The 15,600-nt window shown below is 48.6% G+C and overlaps 6 protein-coding genes across 6 annotated transcripts; 3 read left to right on the top strand and 3 right to left on the bottom strand.

Moving 5' to 3' along the window:
• Positions 1-917: 917 nt before the first annotated feature.
• On the top strand, positions 918-1,499 carry HO173_001950 (uncharacterized protein; the record flags this gene model as incomplete). Its single annotated transcript, XM_037303886.1, has 1 exon — positions 918-1,499. One exon carries the CDS (start codon positions 918-920, stop codon positions 1,497-1,499), a length of 582 nt encoding a protein of 193 aa, XP_037169608.1.
• A 484-nt stretch (positions 1,500-1,983) lies between these two features.
• On the top strand, positions 1,984-4,617 carry HO173_001949 (uncharacterized protein; the record flags this gene model as incomplete). Its single annotated transcript, XM_037303885.1, has 5 exons — positions 1,984-3,562; positions 3,646-3,705; positions 3,851-4,084; positions 4,158-4,434; positions 4,488-4,617. The coding sequence occupies 5 exons, from the start codon at positions 1,984-1,986 to the stop codon at positions 4,615-4,617; spliced, it is 2,280 nt and encodes a 759-aa protein (XP_037169607.1).
• Positions 4,618-4,671: 54 nt separating this feature from the next.
• On the bottom strand, positions 4,672-8,358 carry HO173_001948 (uncharacterized protein; the record flags this gene model as incomplete). The annotated part of the gene is made up of 2 exons (XM_037303884.1): positions 4,672-4,950; positions 5,857-8,358. The coding sequence occupies 2 exons, from the start codon at positions 8,356-8,358 to the stop codon at positions 4,672-4,674; spliced, it is 2,781 nt and encodes a 926-aa protein (XP_037169606.1).
• A 401-nt stretch (positions 8,359-8,759) lies between these two features.
• HO173_001947 (uncharacterized protein) lies at positions 8,760-10,897 on the bottom strand (the record flags this gene model as incomplete). Its single annotated transcript, XM_037303883.1, has 4 exons — positions 8,760-9,574; positions 9,631-9,938; positions 10,090-10,617; positions 10,713-10,897. 4 exons carry the CDS (start codon positions 10,895-10,897, stop codon positions 8,760-8,762), a joined length of 1,836 nt encoding a protein of 611 aa, XP_037169605.1.
• Positions 10,898-11,335: 438 nt separating this feature from the next.
• Positions 11,336-13,802, top strand: HO173_001946 (uncharacterized protein; the record flags this gene model as incomplete). Its single annotated transcript, XM_037303882.1, has 9 exons — positions 11,336-11,350; positions 11,400-11,609; positions 11,664-11,737; positions 11,786-12,017; positions 12,068-12,207; positions 12,252-12,516; positions 12,570-12,691; positions 12,747-13,628; positions 13,697-13,802. 9 exons carry the CDS (start codon positions 11,336-11,338, stop codon positions 13,800-13,802), a joined length of 2,046 nt encoding a protein of 681 aa, XP_037169604.1.
• A 109-nt stretch (positions 13,803-13,911) lies between these two features.
• HO173_001945 (uncharacterized protein) lies at positions 13,912-15,386 on the bottom strand (the record flags this gene model as incomplete). The annotated part of the gene is made up of 6 exons (XM_037303881.1): positions 13,912-14,337; positions 14,392-14,822; positions 14,890-15,023; positions 15,071-15,131; positions 15,181-15,297; positions 15,344-15,386. The coding sequence occupies 6 exons, from the start codon at positions 15,384-15,386 to the stop codon at positions 13,912-13,914; spliced, it is 1,212 nt and encodes a 403-aa protein (XP_037169603.1).
• Between the last annotated feature and the right edge of the window lie 214 nt (positions 15,387-15,600).

The raw sequence follows: 15,600 nt of genomic DNA, 5'->3' as shown, positions 1-15,600 counted from the left end.
CCGGTGACCACTTCCTGGCTTTTGGGTAGTGACCAGCCCTAGACACAGGTGATTGTTGAGATTCTTGCTAATACTTGGGGAGTCTTCAAAGACTGGCATGTTAAGACTTGGAGATCTTTGGCAGGTCAAATGCTGGAGAGCAGTAACATTTTCAGTGAGTCGATTGCTCCGATTGAGACCATAACCTCTCGTCGTGAGTATACCAATGTGCTCCAGTGGGACGTTCGAGGTCGCAGCAAGCGGATTTATCGTGCAGTGGAGATTGGATTCGAAGTAACAATGGGAAAATACACTAAGTTCAATACTTTCAATCAAATTCCCCACGTCCTTTTGACAATGGCTTCAGATAATCACCGATAGCAGTATCGTGCAGAGTTGTTTGTGCCAAATCGAAAGATATTGACCCAATTCCACAAACTCGTTTTCCTTTATTTATCGTAGCCTTTCGTGTCAAGCCACTGGCAACGACAAAATTGGTCTCCCCGAGCTTCGGGATGTCGGTGAAACTGGAATTCCTCTCCCATGAGACAAAGAACAAAGACAAATGGTGAGGGTGTCGCTAGAATATTCTTTCAACGAACAAAAATAGGAACAACGATAACTCTTCGTGGCCAGGCAAAACGACTACAAAGCAGTTGTAAAAGAGAGAGCTAGCTCACTGATTCATAACAAAAGAGCTCATTTTACCATATTACAGGAAATCACGGACTCATATCTCCTCTCAATATTCTGATTCATCCCCTCTTTCCCTCAAATCAAAACAAAACATAGTAGCATTTTCTGCATAGAATACTTACGACTGCTGAGCCTGAAAAGCGAACAGTTATTGCCTTTTCCGCAGAAGTGACACTCACATTTGCAATCTCCGCCAATAGTCTTGCAAAGGCGATTTCCTCCATTCAGCTGCTTTGGCCGCCATGGATTCAAGCCGTGCCCCACCTACGCCATCGACGTCTAGCTTTTCCGGTGCTACAACCACTCAGCGCCGCGAATCCAAGACTCCCATCCACAAGCGGCGCTTTGCTCATCTTCTACACCAGCTCTGCCCTCTCCTCAGTATTGAGACAGGCCTCCCACACCCGGACTTTCCCCTAACCATACTCCACTACCACCTCTTGTCCGAAGAGCAGCTCGACTCCCTTGCCCATTTCTACCACCAGCGCACGCCAGGTCAATATAGCCTTGGGTATCCCATGCCTGTCGTTGCCAGATGGTGGGCGCCAAGCGATCAGGAACTAGAGGAAGGTGAAATCGATGAGCTGGAAGAGATAAAGAGGATAATGGAGCTCGCAGAGCAGAAGGACGACAAGGAAGTTGCGAGCGTCGAGGACAAGCGGAGGCGCTTTGGGAGGTTTTTAGGCCTGCGGAACTGCGAGTCGAGTCAAGGAGAGGGTGAGATGAGGAGAGAAATGGAGGAGTATATCGCAAGGGAGATGGCAAGGAAGGAGCATAGAGATCGTGAGATGGAAAGTTGGCGGTCGAAGGGATACTGGTCATGATTGTGTGTTGGTGGAGAACCAGTTTGATGAAATATTTTGGCCTTGAACTGGTGAGAGCACTGTACTATGAGGTGAATGCCTCTGTGTTTGCGGCTTGTGGGGAGCTGAGTTTCTTTGGACCGGAACGGCATGCATGGTAGAGCGATTAAAGGTGTTTGTTTGTGGCTTGCACACATTGTTGGATTAACTAGCATCGGATGTATCTGTATAGACGGACTCAATATGCACATTACTTCTTTATTCCTTGGATCGGGAATCGTATAAACCAATATGGTACTCATGTGCAACAAGCAGAGTACCGTAGACAACCGAAAATGATGCCATGATTTCTATGCCAAGGCTTCGTTCAAGAGTACTACTCTAACACATTGCGATTTCCATTGTTGTTACCAGCCATCACCCTCATGAAAAGTAGCAGCTGCGGACAGCTGCCAGTCTGAATGACAGATCAAACAACATATTCAAATTACTGCCATCAATCGCCATGCCACCCGAACGAACCGTTGCGCTTTCCCTCATATCTGTTGCATGTCTCGCAACTTTCCTTTACTATACCATGTTACCCCTGGGCCCACAGTTACTTTGGAAACCAGAGACTACAATGGATTTCAGAACAGTAAACAAGATGACAGTCGCAGAGAAGTTCACCCCAGATATAATGCTCTCAGCGCCCAGACGAAGCTCAGCATCTCCGAACAGCGCTGGCACTCTAGCCGTCTATACTGTCTCCACTTACTCGTTCGAGTCACACAGGAAAACCTCGGAGATCAAGGTGCTTGACATCAGCAGTGGAAGCCAATCACTCATTACTAATGCCGAGGGGACGAGTGAGCCAGCTTGGTTGGGAGGCGGGAATGAGCTATTGTGGCTGAAATCAGGGGAAAAAGGGCATACTCAATTGGTAGTAGGGAGTGCCGACGAGGTTGGAAAGAGCTATGTCGCTGGTCTTGTGCCGGCACCAATATCTGATGTTAAGCTCAAGATATTGGACGCGGAGCGGGTTGCCATTGTGGTCTCAGCCAAAGCGAAGCTAGATGGCTCCTTGTACCAAAAGGAAGACGAGCCGAAGAAGTATTCGACTGGGATGTTATACGAGTCTTTAATGGTACGTCATTGGGACCACTATGTGAAACCGCAACGAAATGCTTTATGGCATGGGATTCTTCACAGACAGAAACCGCACATCACAGAGAAACTGGGCAGATATAGTTTGGGGAAGCTCACGAATATCCTAAGAGGGTCAGGCCTAGAGAGCCCAATACCGCCTTTTGGGGGCAAAGATCATTTCGATATTAGTATCAATGGCATCGGCTTTGTGGCAAAGGATCCTGAATTGAATCCAGCGACGAATACGAAATGCAACTTCTATTATGTCTCCATTGATACCTCCGTGGAAGGTCCAACATATTCGGAACCGAAGAAGTATGGAAAGCCAGGCATTGAAGGTGCCAGCTCTTCACCCGTGCTGTCACCGGACGGCAATAGCGCTGCATTTCTGCAAATGAAGGAGAATGGATATGAATCCGACAAGAATAGAATTCTCTTGTCTGATCTCACCACACCATCTACGACTGTTGAGCTCTTCGAATCAAATGATGGGAAGGGACTGTGGGATAAAAGCCCTGGCTCCGTCGGATGGAGCACCGACGGCAAGGCCTTGCTCTTGGTCGCAGAGGACACAGGAACATCTCGATTGTTCAAGCTTGATGTCCCAGCCGATGAGCAGGGCACCCTCGAACTGCCAATTCCATTGACGCCTAAGACCGGACACGTTGATGATGTTCAATCTCTTGGAGCAGACTCATCCCACCTTTTCCTTTCGGGCTCGAACCTGGTAGACAACAGCGTTTACTCGATTCTGGACCCTGCAGGCTCGGCAGAAGCAAAGGTCATCTCCTCAAACTCTCGAAATGGCTCTTTCTTCGGCCTTTCGCAGGACCAAGTTTCGGAGATTTGGTTCCAAGGCTCTAGTGAAAAAGTCCATGCTTGGGTAATGAAGCCTTCAAGCTTCAGCTCGGACCAGCATTATCCCCTAGCCTACCTCATACATGGTGGTCCTCAAGGTAAGTCTCCGATGACTGTCTGATAGTATTGCGAACTTTCAGTTGAAGGTGTAGTGAAAATGCTGACGTCGAATGGTGTTTAGGTGCTTGGAATGATCAATGGAGCACACGTTGGAACCCAGCTGTATTCGCAGAACAGGGCTGTATGTATTTCAGGGTCTATGTTTTCTCTTTCGAACGAATTATATTTCTTGACACATGTCTGAGGAAGTTTTGTTTCGGAGAATCCTTTCATGGCTGGATAAATACCCCCCAAAAGGCAATACTGACTCTGAAATCTTGATGCAGATGTTGTGGTAGCCCCAAATCCCACAGGCAGTACAGGTTATGGCCAGTCTTTCACTGATGCGATCAAAGAGTCTTGGGGTGGCCTGCCATATCAAGATCTAGTCAGTGGATTTGCGTATATCAAAGAAAGTATGGACTATGTAGACACGGACCGTGCTGTTGCACTCGGAGCAAGCTATGGTGGCTACATGATGAATTGGATGCAAGGCCATCCTTTGGGGAAAGAATTCAGAGGTATGACAAATCTCTGAGCTAACGTATCCGCAAGGTCTACTGCTATACGTCTGCTGACATCCAATATGAAAAGCGCTCGTATGCCACGACGGTGTCTTCAGCATGACAAATCAATTAGCCTCGGACGAGCAATATTTCCCCAATCACGATCTTGGTGGGCCGTACTTCACTAAACATCAAGACTCGTGGGAGAAATGGAACCCTGCACACTTCACCGCGAATTGGTCCACGCCGATGCTAGTCATTCACAACGAGCTAGATTATCGACTTCCAATAAGTGAAGGCCTAGCAATGTTCAATGTGTTACAGGAAAAGGGCATCAAGAGCAAATTTCTAACGTTTCCTGACGAGTAATGACTGCCCTAGCTTCTATATGCCTCAGGGGTTGCTAATGATTGCGCAGAAACCACTGGGTCCTCAAAGAGGAAAACAGCCTACAGTGGCATCTCGAGGTCATCAACTGGATAAATTCATTCGTAGAGCTACCTCCATACGAAGCCGAAAGCGCAAAGAGACTTGAGGCTCAGAACTAAGCAAGGCCGCTGTGCCCAGCAACCATCGCTTGCACGTCCATTGCTAAGTTTGACCTACTCGCGATAGAGTCCGATGACATTCATGATCAATTCTTTAGAGAGGCCCAGAGCCACGACTTCAACCTTGAAGTACCTTTTCCACAGTCGCTGAACGACTGCCTTTCCACCGAGGACCTGGAGTTGCTGCAGATGCTGCATGCCGATTTTGGACCATGACCTCAATTCCGGACCGCCTTGCGGCTGCTGGGGCTCTCCAACCTTCTTAAGCTCTCTGATCCACCCAACATAAGCAGGGGCAGGGATGTAGGCGGTGGCTCTGGAGCTCAGCTCGATCTGTTAAGAACGAAATGGACATCCTTCTAGCCTCCGATTAACATTTATCAAACCACTGCTAATGACCGCGAGTGGTCGGATACCTTCTCCATGGCATTAGAAACCAAGTCAACCGGTATGACGATTAGCACTGGCTCGAGAGTTCGGAATCAAGCTACAGTCTGTACAGCAGTCAGACCAAGGGCAGGAAGCACGCCACCCGGAAATATGTACCTTTGTGCCTCATCCTCAGCCACTGTTTGTCGTCGTCCTCAGACCAAACCATAGGGTCGCACACAAGGCTTGGCAGAGGAAAAAAACCTCCATGGGAATCCTTCACTGCAGCTTTGAAAAATTCCGCGGGCGAGAACAAGCAGACCTGGATCAGACGATGAAAGGATCAATTGGTTGCCCTCACTGATTCACATTTCTGTACATACCTTTCCCTTTCCAATTTTGCAGCACACCTCTGTCAACGCCAGAGCAATAAGACTCATGCTATCGGCTGGGCCAGGCTGCATAGGTGGATTACAGGTCGCGGAGTCTATACGGATGAGAAGCCTTCCCTCTGCATCACTATCTTTGTAGATTACTCCGCCGTTGGTAAGTCTTCGAGAGGGACAAGGTGTTGTTCAGCCATGATATACGGCACCTTGTCCCGCAAAACAAGTCAAGTCGGAAAGCAAGTACTATGATGGAATTTCTATGGTCTCTTCATGTACTCGAAACTCCTCCTGAGTTGAGAATAAACATGTGCGGCGTGGACTGCAGAACATGAAGGTAGATGCAGTAATCCAAACGACATAATGAAGAGACGATAGATTTTCGCAGTCTTTGGGTATGTATGGTACAGGAAATTTTCCACCGAGGTATAATGCTACGATGCTCGTTCCCAAGCTCAACTCCTGCAATGGGCCCTTTTTATACATCGTATGAAGGGAGAGGGTCCTCCATCCGTACACCGCTAACGCCCATCTCCCATGCAGCCTTCTCTATGTTAGCCTCCACGGCATCCTCATCCATAGTCGTCCTCCGCAAAATTGCCCGAAGGAATTCCGCTAAGATGAACAACCCCTCTTCCTTCTGGATATCTGCATCACACTGCTGCACATCATCCAATCCGGCCTCTGCCAAGAATTTCTCCCGTTGCTCAACCAAGAGAGAAAAGGCTTGCGCTATTCTAGCGGCATTGGCTCTCCTCTGAGTATTTCCCTTTCTTAAGCGCCCAGCCCTTGGCCTCTTGTCTTCACCGATCCCTAGACGACCGACCTGGACGCTGACCGTGCGAGTGGTCTCTGCGTCGGGGTATATCCCGAACGACTCTTTCATAGCGTAAAGCGCCGCTATGAGTCCTTCCAGGTCAGCAGTTTGGCCGAGGCAGCGGATGATCTGGTTGTACAGCTCTTTGCTGAAGTCCTCTCGGACCAGTCCGATTTCTCCAGGTTGCAGTAATGAGTACCAGTTCATCATGTCTGACATCAATCTCCGGGGTCCCGGGAATCTATCCTTGGCACGTATCAGGAGGCTGTCGAGATGCGCTTTCTCACAGTCCCAAAGACAAGCGAATGTTTCTAGATCTGGTCGTGTTTTGCGGAACATTAGCTCATACCTTTCCCACGCTGATTGGTGCTGCCCTTTTCGTAGATCAACGTAGAGTAGATGATTGATAAAATAGGAGTTGGGCGGTATTTCAGCCACGGCAAGGCATTTTTGCATCAGTTGTACATTGTCATCCTGACCTCTCCGCCCGTAATGTTGGAGAAGCAAAGCAAATGTTTCGATGTTTGCAGGTGAGATGGTACGTCTGAGGTGTGGAGGTACAGTGATACCTTTAACGTTGGGCATATCTGGGGTATTGAAGGCATCGCGATGTGCACGTCTATTGACGAGATCGAGTCTCTCATGTATCATGGCCCAAGCCATCTCCTCCGCCATCTCTCTATCTTTGTCGTTCCCAGTTCGCAACCAAGCACCAACGATGCCATTCAAATGTCTAGAATCTGGTCTGACTCCGCGCTCGTACATCAGCTCAATCACAGTGGCGGCTGCATCAACCTGGCCCATACCAAGTAGCTTCTTCAACCAGCTTGCATAGAAGAACTTGTTTTGGAACCTCCTTGGTAGAGCAATTAGTCCTGTTAGAGAGATCTTGTTAAGATCTTCTGGAGTTATAGTACTCGACTGTGACGTGCCAATAAGACTGGCAGCCTTTCTGTAGAGCTCGATGGACCCCTGATCGGTATGCTCCCCAGTGAGCATCAGATCCTTGAAAACGGCCAGAGCGAGGTCTGCCCTTCCAGCATTCAAAAGGCTCAGACTGATATTGTCATAATCCTCCATCGTCATGTTGTCACCTACTTGCGTTTTGAAGCGAAGATACAAAGCCCAAGCATGTTTGATGCCAATAGCATCACCACGCTGGGCCCACGCGCTGAGTATGGGGATGAGTATCCGAGAATCTTCCGACTTTTCGGGTCTCAGATAATCCAACGCGATCTTTTCGGCCCTTTCTGGGTCTCCATTGGATGCAAACATGCGGACTCCAAGCAATTCATATTCTTCGATTGCTCGCTTGTCCTCTCCAAGGTCACCCTCGAGCTTTTGCCATTGGCTGATGGCCTCATTGTGGCGTCCTTCACGCCGCAGACCCTCGATATATAAGATCCTCTGGTAAATATGCAGCTCTTTCCCGGCGGAAAGCATGTCCTCCGATAAAGTGATCAGATGCAAAGCCCATTGCGGATGATTTGTCGACATCGTGTGGTGGCTTGCCCACAGAACAGTCCATGATTTTTCCGGTATCAGATGTAAAAATGGAGGAAGGGCTGCTTTGCAGCGAGCGTATGATTTCCACAGCTTCTTTCGGAGGCCTTGATCCTCGAGCTTGCCAGCTGCTTCTTCTATGTTCGTGTTCAAAGTTCGGAGGTATGTGCCTTGTTCTGGCGGCAGTTGCCAATGTATCTCGAGCTCGTTCTTCTTCGGAACAAGCTTGGCGAGCCTGCGTTTTACCTCTGCAACCTCTAAATCTTTTCGCTTCTCTTCGAGCTCCTCTTGCATTATCGCAGCTCTGACTTTCTGCTGATCTTCTGGTGAGAGCGTCGCAATTAGCGGCTCAATCATCGTCTTTTCCCCCGGGTCCTCCATTTCTCGTAATTCATCTTCCAGCTGGCTGATCTGACGCTTGAGCCATCTCGCTTCGTCGTTCTCTTCCGCATCTGGGTTGTTGTGATCTATCCGCCGTCTCTTGGTTGACCCAGGTAGTAGTTGCTGATACCATCTTACCTTGGGCTCGTCCGGATTCGAATCATCAAGGAGAGGACGAGAGATTGCAAAAGCTCGGCGGAGCTGTGGATGCGGTTGACGGATGTACCATGCGTGGCTAAATTTCAAGTGTACATGATATGGACGAGCTATACGTAAGCTCAACATGAATATTTGAAGCGAATATGCACATGAGAAACGAGGGGTATCCTAAGACTTATCCCTTTATAAAGGGTGCAATTATTTTGAAAAAGTTTCGGTTGTGGGAGTACGATTGGTATTCCTACACCTCTCCATTCGAACCTCGTACCATGTCTGCGGTGGCCATCATTGTACAGAGCTATCGGACATAGTGCTCGAATGTAGAAAGGACTAAAACGGATTTGTCCTCTTTGAAGCTCGATCTTCAAAGAAAAAAGCAATAAATCTGGAGTGAAGAATCGTGCTTTCCTTTCAGTCCGCATTAATCATTATCAAAGTAGTCTATAAGTCTTCTAAGTATCTCTGGGAAAGAATATGTTCTTCCAAGACCATTCCGCCTGTCCAGATGTACTTATACCCACGTCCATCTATGCCACGAGAGAGTTCCTCTCACGACGTTTCTCTTGGGATCCTCCGCCTCTTCCGCCTCTGCCTATTGCTCTTCCTCCTCGCATACCGTGGTCTCCTCCCCCTCTTCCGCCTCTGCCGATTCCTCTTCCCCCTCGCATACCGTGGTCTCCTCTGCCCGGCGCGCCACGTCCTCGCCCTTCACGACCTCCTGGGACTCCAAACCCGTTGCTGTATGCAAAGGTGTTCACAGGTTCAGGAACGCCCTGGTGCCTGAGTCTCCTTGATGGACCATCGCGATCAGCCGCATGATCCTGAACAGGCGCGTCTCGCTTCATGCCTGGCTGACCGTCCTGAGATGGCGCCGCGTAATGAATCCCAGGAACGCCCTTTAAGCCCATTTTCCCAACCGTCTTCTTTTCCATTTCTGGGATCTTATTGCACTGCATCCCCTCCATGGCAAATACGTTTGCCATTCTGACTAGTGCGGTGGCATCAATCTGCATTTTGTTTAGGAACACCTTCATGAAGCCTAGATACGCTGAATACGCTTTTTGTTTGCTCTTGGGCTCCACGGATTGCAAGACATTGAAGATCTGGCTACGTGAGGTCGCATCATTCAGGATCTTGTTAGAAGCGGGATATGCGTTGATGGGGAATTGTCGATTTACTTTCAAGAAAAACGACTCCGCCTGTGTCAGGAGAAGTACGGCTCTACCGTCTTTTCCAGCGCGAGCTGTTCGGCCGACTCGGTGAGTGTAAGAATCGGCGTCCGCGGGAAGGCCGACTTGCAAGACAAGAGTGACATCGGGAAAATCCATTCCTCGGCCGATGACTGCCACTAATTAGAACATAATACCTATCTATAGCGAGAGATCATGGGGCCCATACCATCAGTAGCGAACATAAGACCACTCTTGGCTTGCCTGAATGCATCAGTGGCCTTGGTCCTGGCCGGCTGAGACAGCCGACTCTGCAGCTCGTAGACCTTGAGATGCGTCTGGGCCTCGAACACTTGAGCGTATAGAGCAACTAAGTTTGCGGTTGTCCCAAACACAATTATTTTTGAGTCTCCCTCGGTGGCGTTTAGTTCTTCTTTGATGAGGGAGAAGAGGGCCGGAAATGTATCCTCGACCTCAGGAATTACGATGGAGTACTGGGGGACTTTCTCTAGCGTCGGAGGTTCAGATGCCTCGATGCTAGTAAAGATTTCGGGGTCAGCGTTCGTTCATCGAGCAAGAAATTCAAATCTCAAGACACAAGTCCTAAAAGGAACCTTTCGCTCCCGAGACGTGTCTTGCGATAAAATCTCGATCCCGAAGAGGAAGATTTCTTCTCGAAGATACGTACGTAGAGATTGAGACATAATCTTCCTTCAGCACATTGGAGAGCACCTGTTGGATCTTGGGCGGAAGGGTGGCGGAGAAGCACATGCCCTGCCATTGCCCGTTCCTTTTAGATGGTAGAACGCGCAACACCTTAAGAATGTCTGGAAGGAATCCAGCATCCAGCATTCTATCAGCTTCATCTAAAATCAGCGTCTTCATTCCATCAAATTTCGCTCTCACATCCGATTCACTCAAGTAATCGTTAAGCCTTCCGGGTGTGGCGACTAGTATTTTGGGATCGCCGTTTCTGAATTTGCTCAGGTTGCTCGCCTTTGCTGTGCCTCCAAATGCTGTGTGAACTTGCAAAGGCATTCTCAACCTGGACACTAATCGTGAAGCCTCTGCTGCAATCTGAAGGGCTAGTTCTCGCGTTGGGGAAAGGATAAGTACAGCAACCTGCCCTCTACGTGGTGCCTCGATGATTGTATTCTGGATGGCCGGAAGCAGGAAAGCCGTCGTCTTGCCAGTCCCAGTCTTTGCTTGGACGAGACTATCCAAACCAGTCAGCTAGTATCCTTTTGAGATGACTGTCAATAGTCCACGAGAAAAGTGAGAGCAGGCATAAGCGCAAGGGGAGATTCTCACCAATCACTCTTCAGAGATGGCAATCCTGCCAAAACTTGACTTTGTACTGGTGTCATAAAGTCGAAGTTCATGTCTTTCAACGCTTGCAATAGCATCGGGTCTAGCTTGCCCTCCATCACACTATAGGGTTGCGCATTGGCAGCTTTGAGCGATGCGCTCGAATAGAGCGCGCCACTGGTTGACATTTTGGATGTTGATGTTGAGAAAGGATGGAAGAAATGAATGGGAGCAACACGAGTGAGTTTCCGGACTAGATACATTCAGAGGCGGCGTGACAACCTGAATTAAAAGCTGACTGAGGCTTGAGGCCCGTCGTGGAAGGAGCGAGAAAGATCAAGTCAAGCCTGAGACTCCGAAACGATTGCTCCCAACAGCATTAATCCCTTTGCACGCAACTGATCTATTGTGTGCTCAAGTGTTGTACGCCACATTTTATTACGAGCGTTCAAAAAAATGGCAATATGATTGCGGAGGATTCTTTGTTTAAATTTTTCGCGTTTTGGAGCTAGAGCCTAAGATAGAGCTCGACCCCCGCGGCTGCTTCCCGCTTGCCGCGCGCTCTCAATATCAGAATTATACTTTACATTAGTCTTGTGGATTTTCCCACATCTCAGCAGCTCAGCATGACTGAGTACGAGGTTTGTGCTGATTGATACTCTCCATATACTTTTACTAATTGCCCAAAAGGGCTGTTATGTCTTCACGCCAGATGAGGCAGACATTGTCTCCCAACGACCATGGAAACTAAGGAAGACTGAGCCCGCCAAAGCACCAGCTGATCAGAATAGGGAGCTCCCATTTGCTCCCCTGTTGAAAGGTTTGGAGAAATTAGAAAGCACGCGCATTCGATCTGAGATGTTCGAGCTTGCTTGGCGCCCCAAGGAAACCCTCCTAAAGGTACATAGGTCTTCGTAGTGATGTTGAGAGTCTTAAAATGTTGATAGAAGTTAGCGAATCCATGACGACGCCAGTAGTGAGACGGTCAAAGAAGTAGCGTCATTTGTGAAAAGTGCAGATCCTGCAGAGTTGGTGTCGCCCATACTATTTGAGATTGTTCATTGACAAAGTACCAGATCAAATGGCAAGCTTCGTACAGGATTGCTCGTGACTGGACCAGACAACAGTACAACAGTATCTTTGTTTGAGTCTATAGCGGAAATTGCCAATCTGGAAAGCCGTACAGTCTTGGTGATCATGAATTCTGGGCAGAGTCCTAATCTGAAGACTGCCTTAAAGTATATCAACCAGCGTGCAGCATCTCGAAATCTTGACTCCCAAGATGACGCTATCTTTGATGATGCCAAAGTCAGCAAACGCTGCTCGCAATTGATGTCTTGAGTTGCTAATGCCAATAGGATGGCCGACGCCTGAATTACGACCTTCAGATCCTCAGTGACTATGTGCAAAGCCACTCAGTCGATAAGTTGCTACTCTCGTTTCAAGACAGCGAAGCTTTCGAAGGCAAATGTTTAACAGATATCGTCCATGTGCTCAGGTTAGTACAGCAGTGTTTTATGTGAAGGTTGCTGATGTGTAAAGCTCATGGAGCGACCGTATACCATTTGTGCTTCTCTTCGGTATTGCAACGTCTGTTGAGATTTTCCAAGAAAAACTGTCCAGAGAAGCCATCAGGTACTTGGATGGTTCAGCATTCCACGTTCAACAAGTCGACGTTGAAAATATCTTCAAGGCATTCCAATCCGAGCAGCCGACCGTGTGGGTAGGTCCAGAATTGAGCAGAATGATACTGCAGCGACAGAAAAATTACATGCAGAGTCGCTCTACGTTCGTTAGTTCGCTGAAGGTAACAACGACTGTGCTCTCTTGTCTTTCTATCCATATTAACAATGCTTCTAGTACGCCTACATGACGCATTTCTTCGCCAATCCATTGAGCATCTTTCTCAACACAACTCAATCACTTGCTTCTAGTCAAACAGAGCATTATGAGGCTGTGCGAAACCTGCCGTCATTTCGAAGGTTTGTGGAAGTTGCAGCACCGCATGAATATGCGCAGAGTTAAAGACTTATCCAGATATGCACAAACTCTCATTGACCGGAAAGAATACGAAACACTTAGGACACTACTAGATGACAACGACAGTCTCGGAGATCTTGTCGTGCAGGAACTTCAGCCTGGTAAAAAAGCACTCCTAGCCATTGTTGGGGCAGTAAATGTGCTCTTTCGAATACAGACAAGTTTGACCCTCAGAACACAGACCCCATGGTCAGAGATGTATATTCGAGCCATGTGTGCCGAATTGGCCGAATTCGCAGCTTTCGAGGAGATCATGGCCTCTGTAAAAGAGCTGCCTTCAGATATCATGGCAGACCTGCTGGATGATTTGGCAGGGATGTCGGTCCCATACGAATTGGCCGAGATTATGGTGGAGCTTAACCGATTGACCGATCACTTGGAGGGTCCTAAAATCCCTCTACGAAGTGCATATGACGTCCATCACGAAACTCTCCGCACAACAGTCGTTGCGCAAAAGGTCTCTTTGAGCAAGAATACCTCGACTCTCTCAATGCAAGACAGTGCTTATACGAAGATCGTTGATCGCATCTATACCACCATTTTCAGTTACTTTGAAACTACCCTCATCAACCCTCAAGACTTGCTCCTGAACGAGATCCTCATCTTCGAATCCAAATCTCCACATCGAGAGGTCTTCACACCAAAGCCTCGTTTTGCAATCGAGCGGGCATTGGGTTCGCCACATGACTACCTTGGTTGTGATTGTTGCGGTGGATCCGAGGGCGGCTTGTCTGCTACACAGCCAGCTACGGCCATCATGTATCAATTGTATCTGGAGTCGGGTGCTGTGATCAATACGGCTGATCTTTGGTCCGCATTCTGGACTATAGTGGGTGGGGATGGGATTGAGGACGAGGAAGCTGAGCAGCAGAGAGCATTGTAAGTGGTCTTCTGACTTCCCACAAATAGTCTTAGTATCAGCTGCAGCTGGCTGATGAGACTGATAGAGTGCTGTTCTCACGAGCATTGGCTGAGTTGAAGTACTTGGGCATGATCAAGAATAGCAGGAAGAAAGCGGACCATCTGGCGAAACTCTCTTGGAAAGGCCTTTGAAGTTCAAATCAAACGCCTTGCTCAGTACACACATCAACACTTGTAATGCCTGGGTATAATTTCGTGAACGCAAAAACACCACATCAGACCGTGCTGCTTCAACGATTTCTCACATAGGCTCTGGCGCCAGACCGTCAGGGCGTAGCCTTTTCAGCCAGCCCCACCAGCCCCCGTCCCTTGTGGACTCTGCCTGAATGGTCTCCTCCGCTAACAGCTCCAATTCCTCTTCTGCATCTTCGTCCGCAACCGCAACAACTGGCTGCTCGGGCTCCTCTTCCGATTCATCGTCTATGGTCGTTATGACTTGTGATCTAAATCCATCTAGAGCCGCCGAATCTCGCTCTATAATATCAGCCCTTTCAATGGGTCGTCCAACCTCGCCAAGCACCATGGCTTCTCTCCTTCGTCTCCGCAAAGCTTGCTCCTCAAAACTTTCTTCTCTTGGTCGGTTACTTGTTCCAGTGGGATTGCCCCTGCGCGTCCTGTTTGTGTGTGGATATGTCCTTTCAGAGCCTTCTGGAATGTTCCAGTAATCCTGCACATTATCAGTCCACGGCCACTGCTCACGACGAGGACAGTTAACTCTGACAGTAATATGGTTACCCTTTGGGAAATCTAGAAGACCATGCTCTACCATCTCATCTCGTAGCAAAGGGGTCCTTGACATGCAAAACAACATTTCACGCATGGTACGTCCAAAATCGCCATCCTCATAATAGGACCTGTTGTCGAGTATTTCCATTATAGTCTTCTTCTTCTTGTATTTTGAAGCGTCTCCACCGCCGAAGGGATACTGCGCCAGCCACCTGCTGATCACACCAGCTTCTACCGCTTTCGCATTGTCGAAGCCGAGGATTTGATGGAGAACATAGAGTGCATTTCGCTCGGGCTGAGTTCGAAAAGCAGATTTCCTCTCTGCGCTTTGGGCTTCTGGTAACAAGTTGCAAAGACAATCAACGATGGCTTTGTAGGTGCTGTGTCGACAGATCATCACGATGTCTGCCTGTTTATTACCAGGGACTGCAATGCCGTCGAATCAGCGATACACCACTACATGCCACACACAACTCCAAAGAAATTGATTTACAGGTATCGCTGAGGAAGCGAAGACAAGCCAGCGCTTTGTCACGTCGCTCGATGTCCGTGGCACCAATGTCACCTATAATCATGTCCCATGCAGGTCCTTCCCGTAGAACCCTGTCTGTAATGATCTTCACGGATCTGGCCGACTTTCAGTGGTAGTCCCCGGCAATCAAGCTCTCACGTACGCAGCTCTGATATCCTGATCCGGGCTCTGGGTTAATTCACCAAGGGCTTTAAGCTTCAGTGCTGATGGTCCTTAGTATGAATCACTTTCCACTGAACAGAGCTTATTTACCATCCTCAGTCTGCTGGCTGATGTTAGGACGCTTGTCGTGGCGAGTGACTTCAGAAGCCTGGCGTATCACTACAAGTTGCCTGTGAACGGCGAGAGAGCCAAAATAGCCAAGAATTGCTATTCTCTGTCAGTCTGACCTTGGATGGATGACGCAGATACTAACCTAGGCTCACCCAGAGCCAGCCATCCGAAGACTTCGAAGCCATGATAGATCTGTTGACCACCGGTATCGAAGTCGAAATACTCGTACTATCCAGAAGTGAGCTACCTCGCTTAATAGCGCCGGGAGAGTTAACCAATCAAACTACTCAGTTCTCCGCGAAAATCGTAGTTTGATTGGTCACCTCTCCCGGCGCTATTAAGCGAGGTAGCTCACTTCTGGATAGTACGAGTACCAAATATCGGAGCTCTACTCGGGCC

This window comes from Letharia columbiana (genome assembly GCF_014066305.1).
Source record: "Letharia columbiana isolate WasteWater2 chromosome Unknown Sc0000003_s0, whole genome shotgun sequence".
In the NCBI taxonomy this organism is placed as follows: Eukaryota; Fungi; Ascomycota; class Lecanoromycetes; order Lecanorales; family Parmeliaceae; genus Letharia; species Letharia columbiana.
Note: the sequence above shows the minus strand (reverse complement) of the source record. Positions and strands in the feature narration are given on the sequence as shown.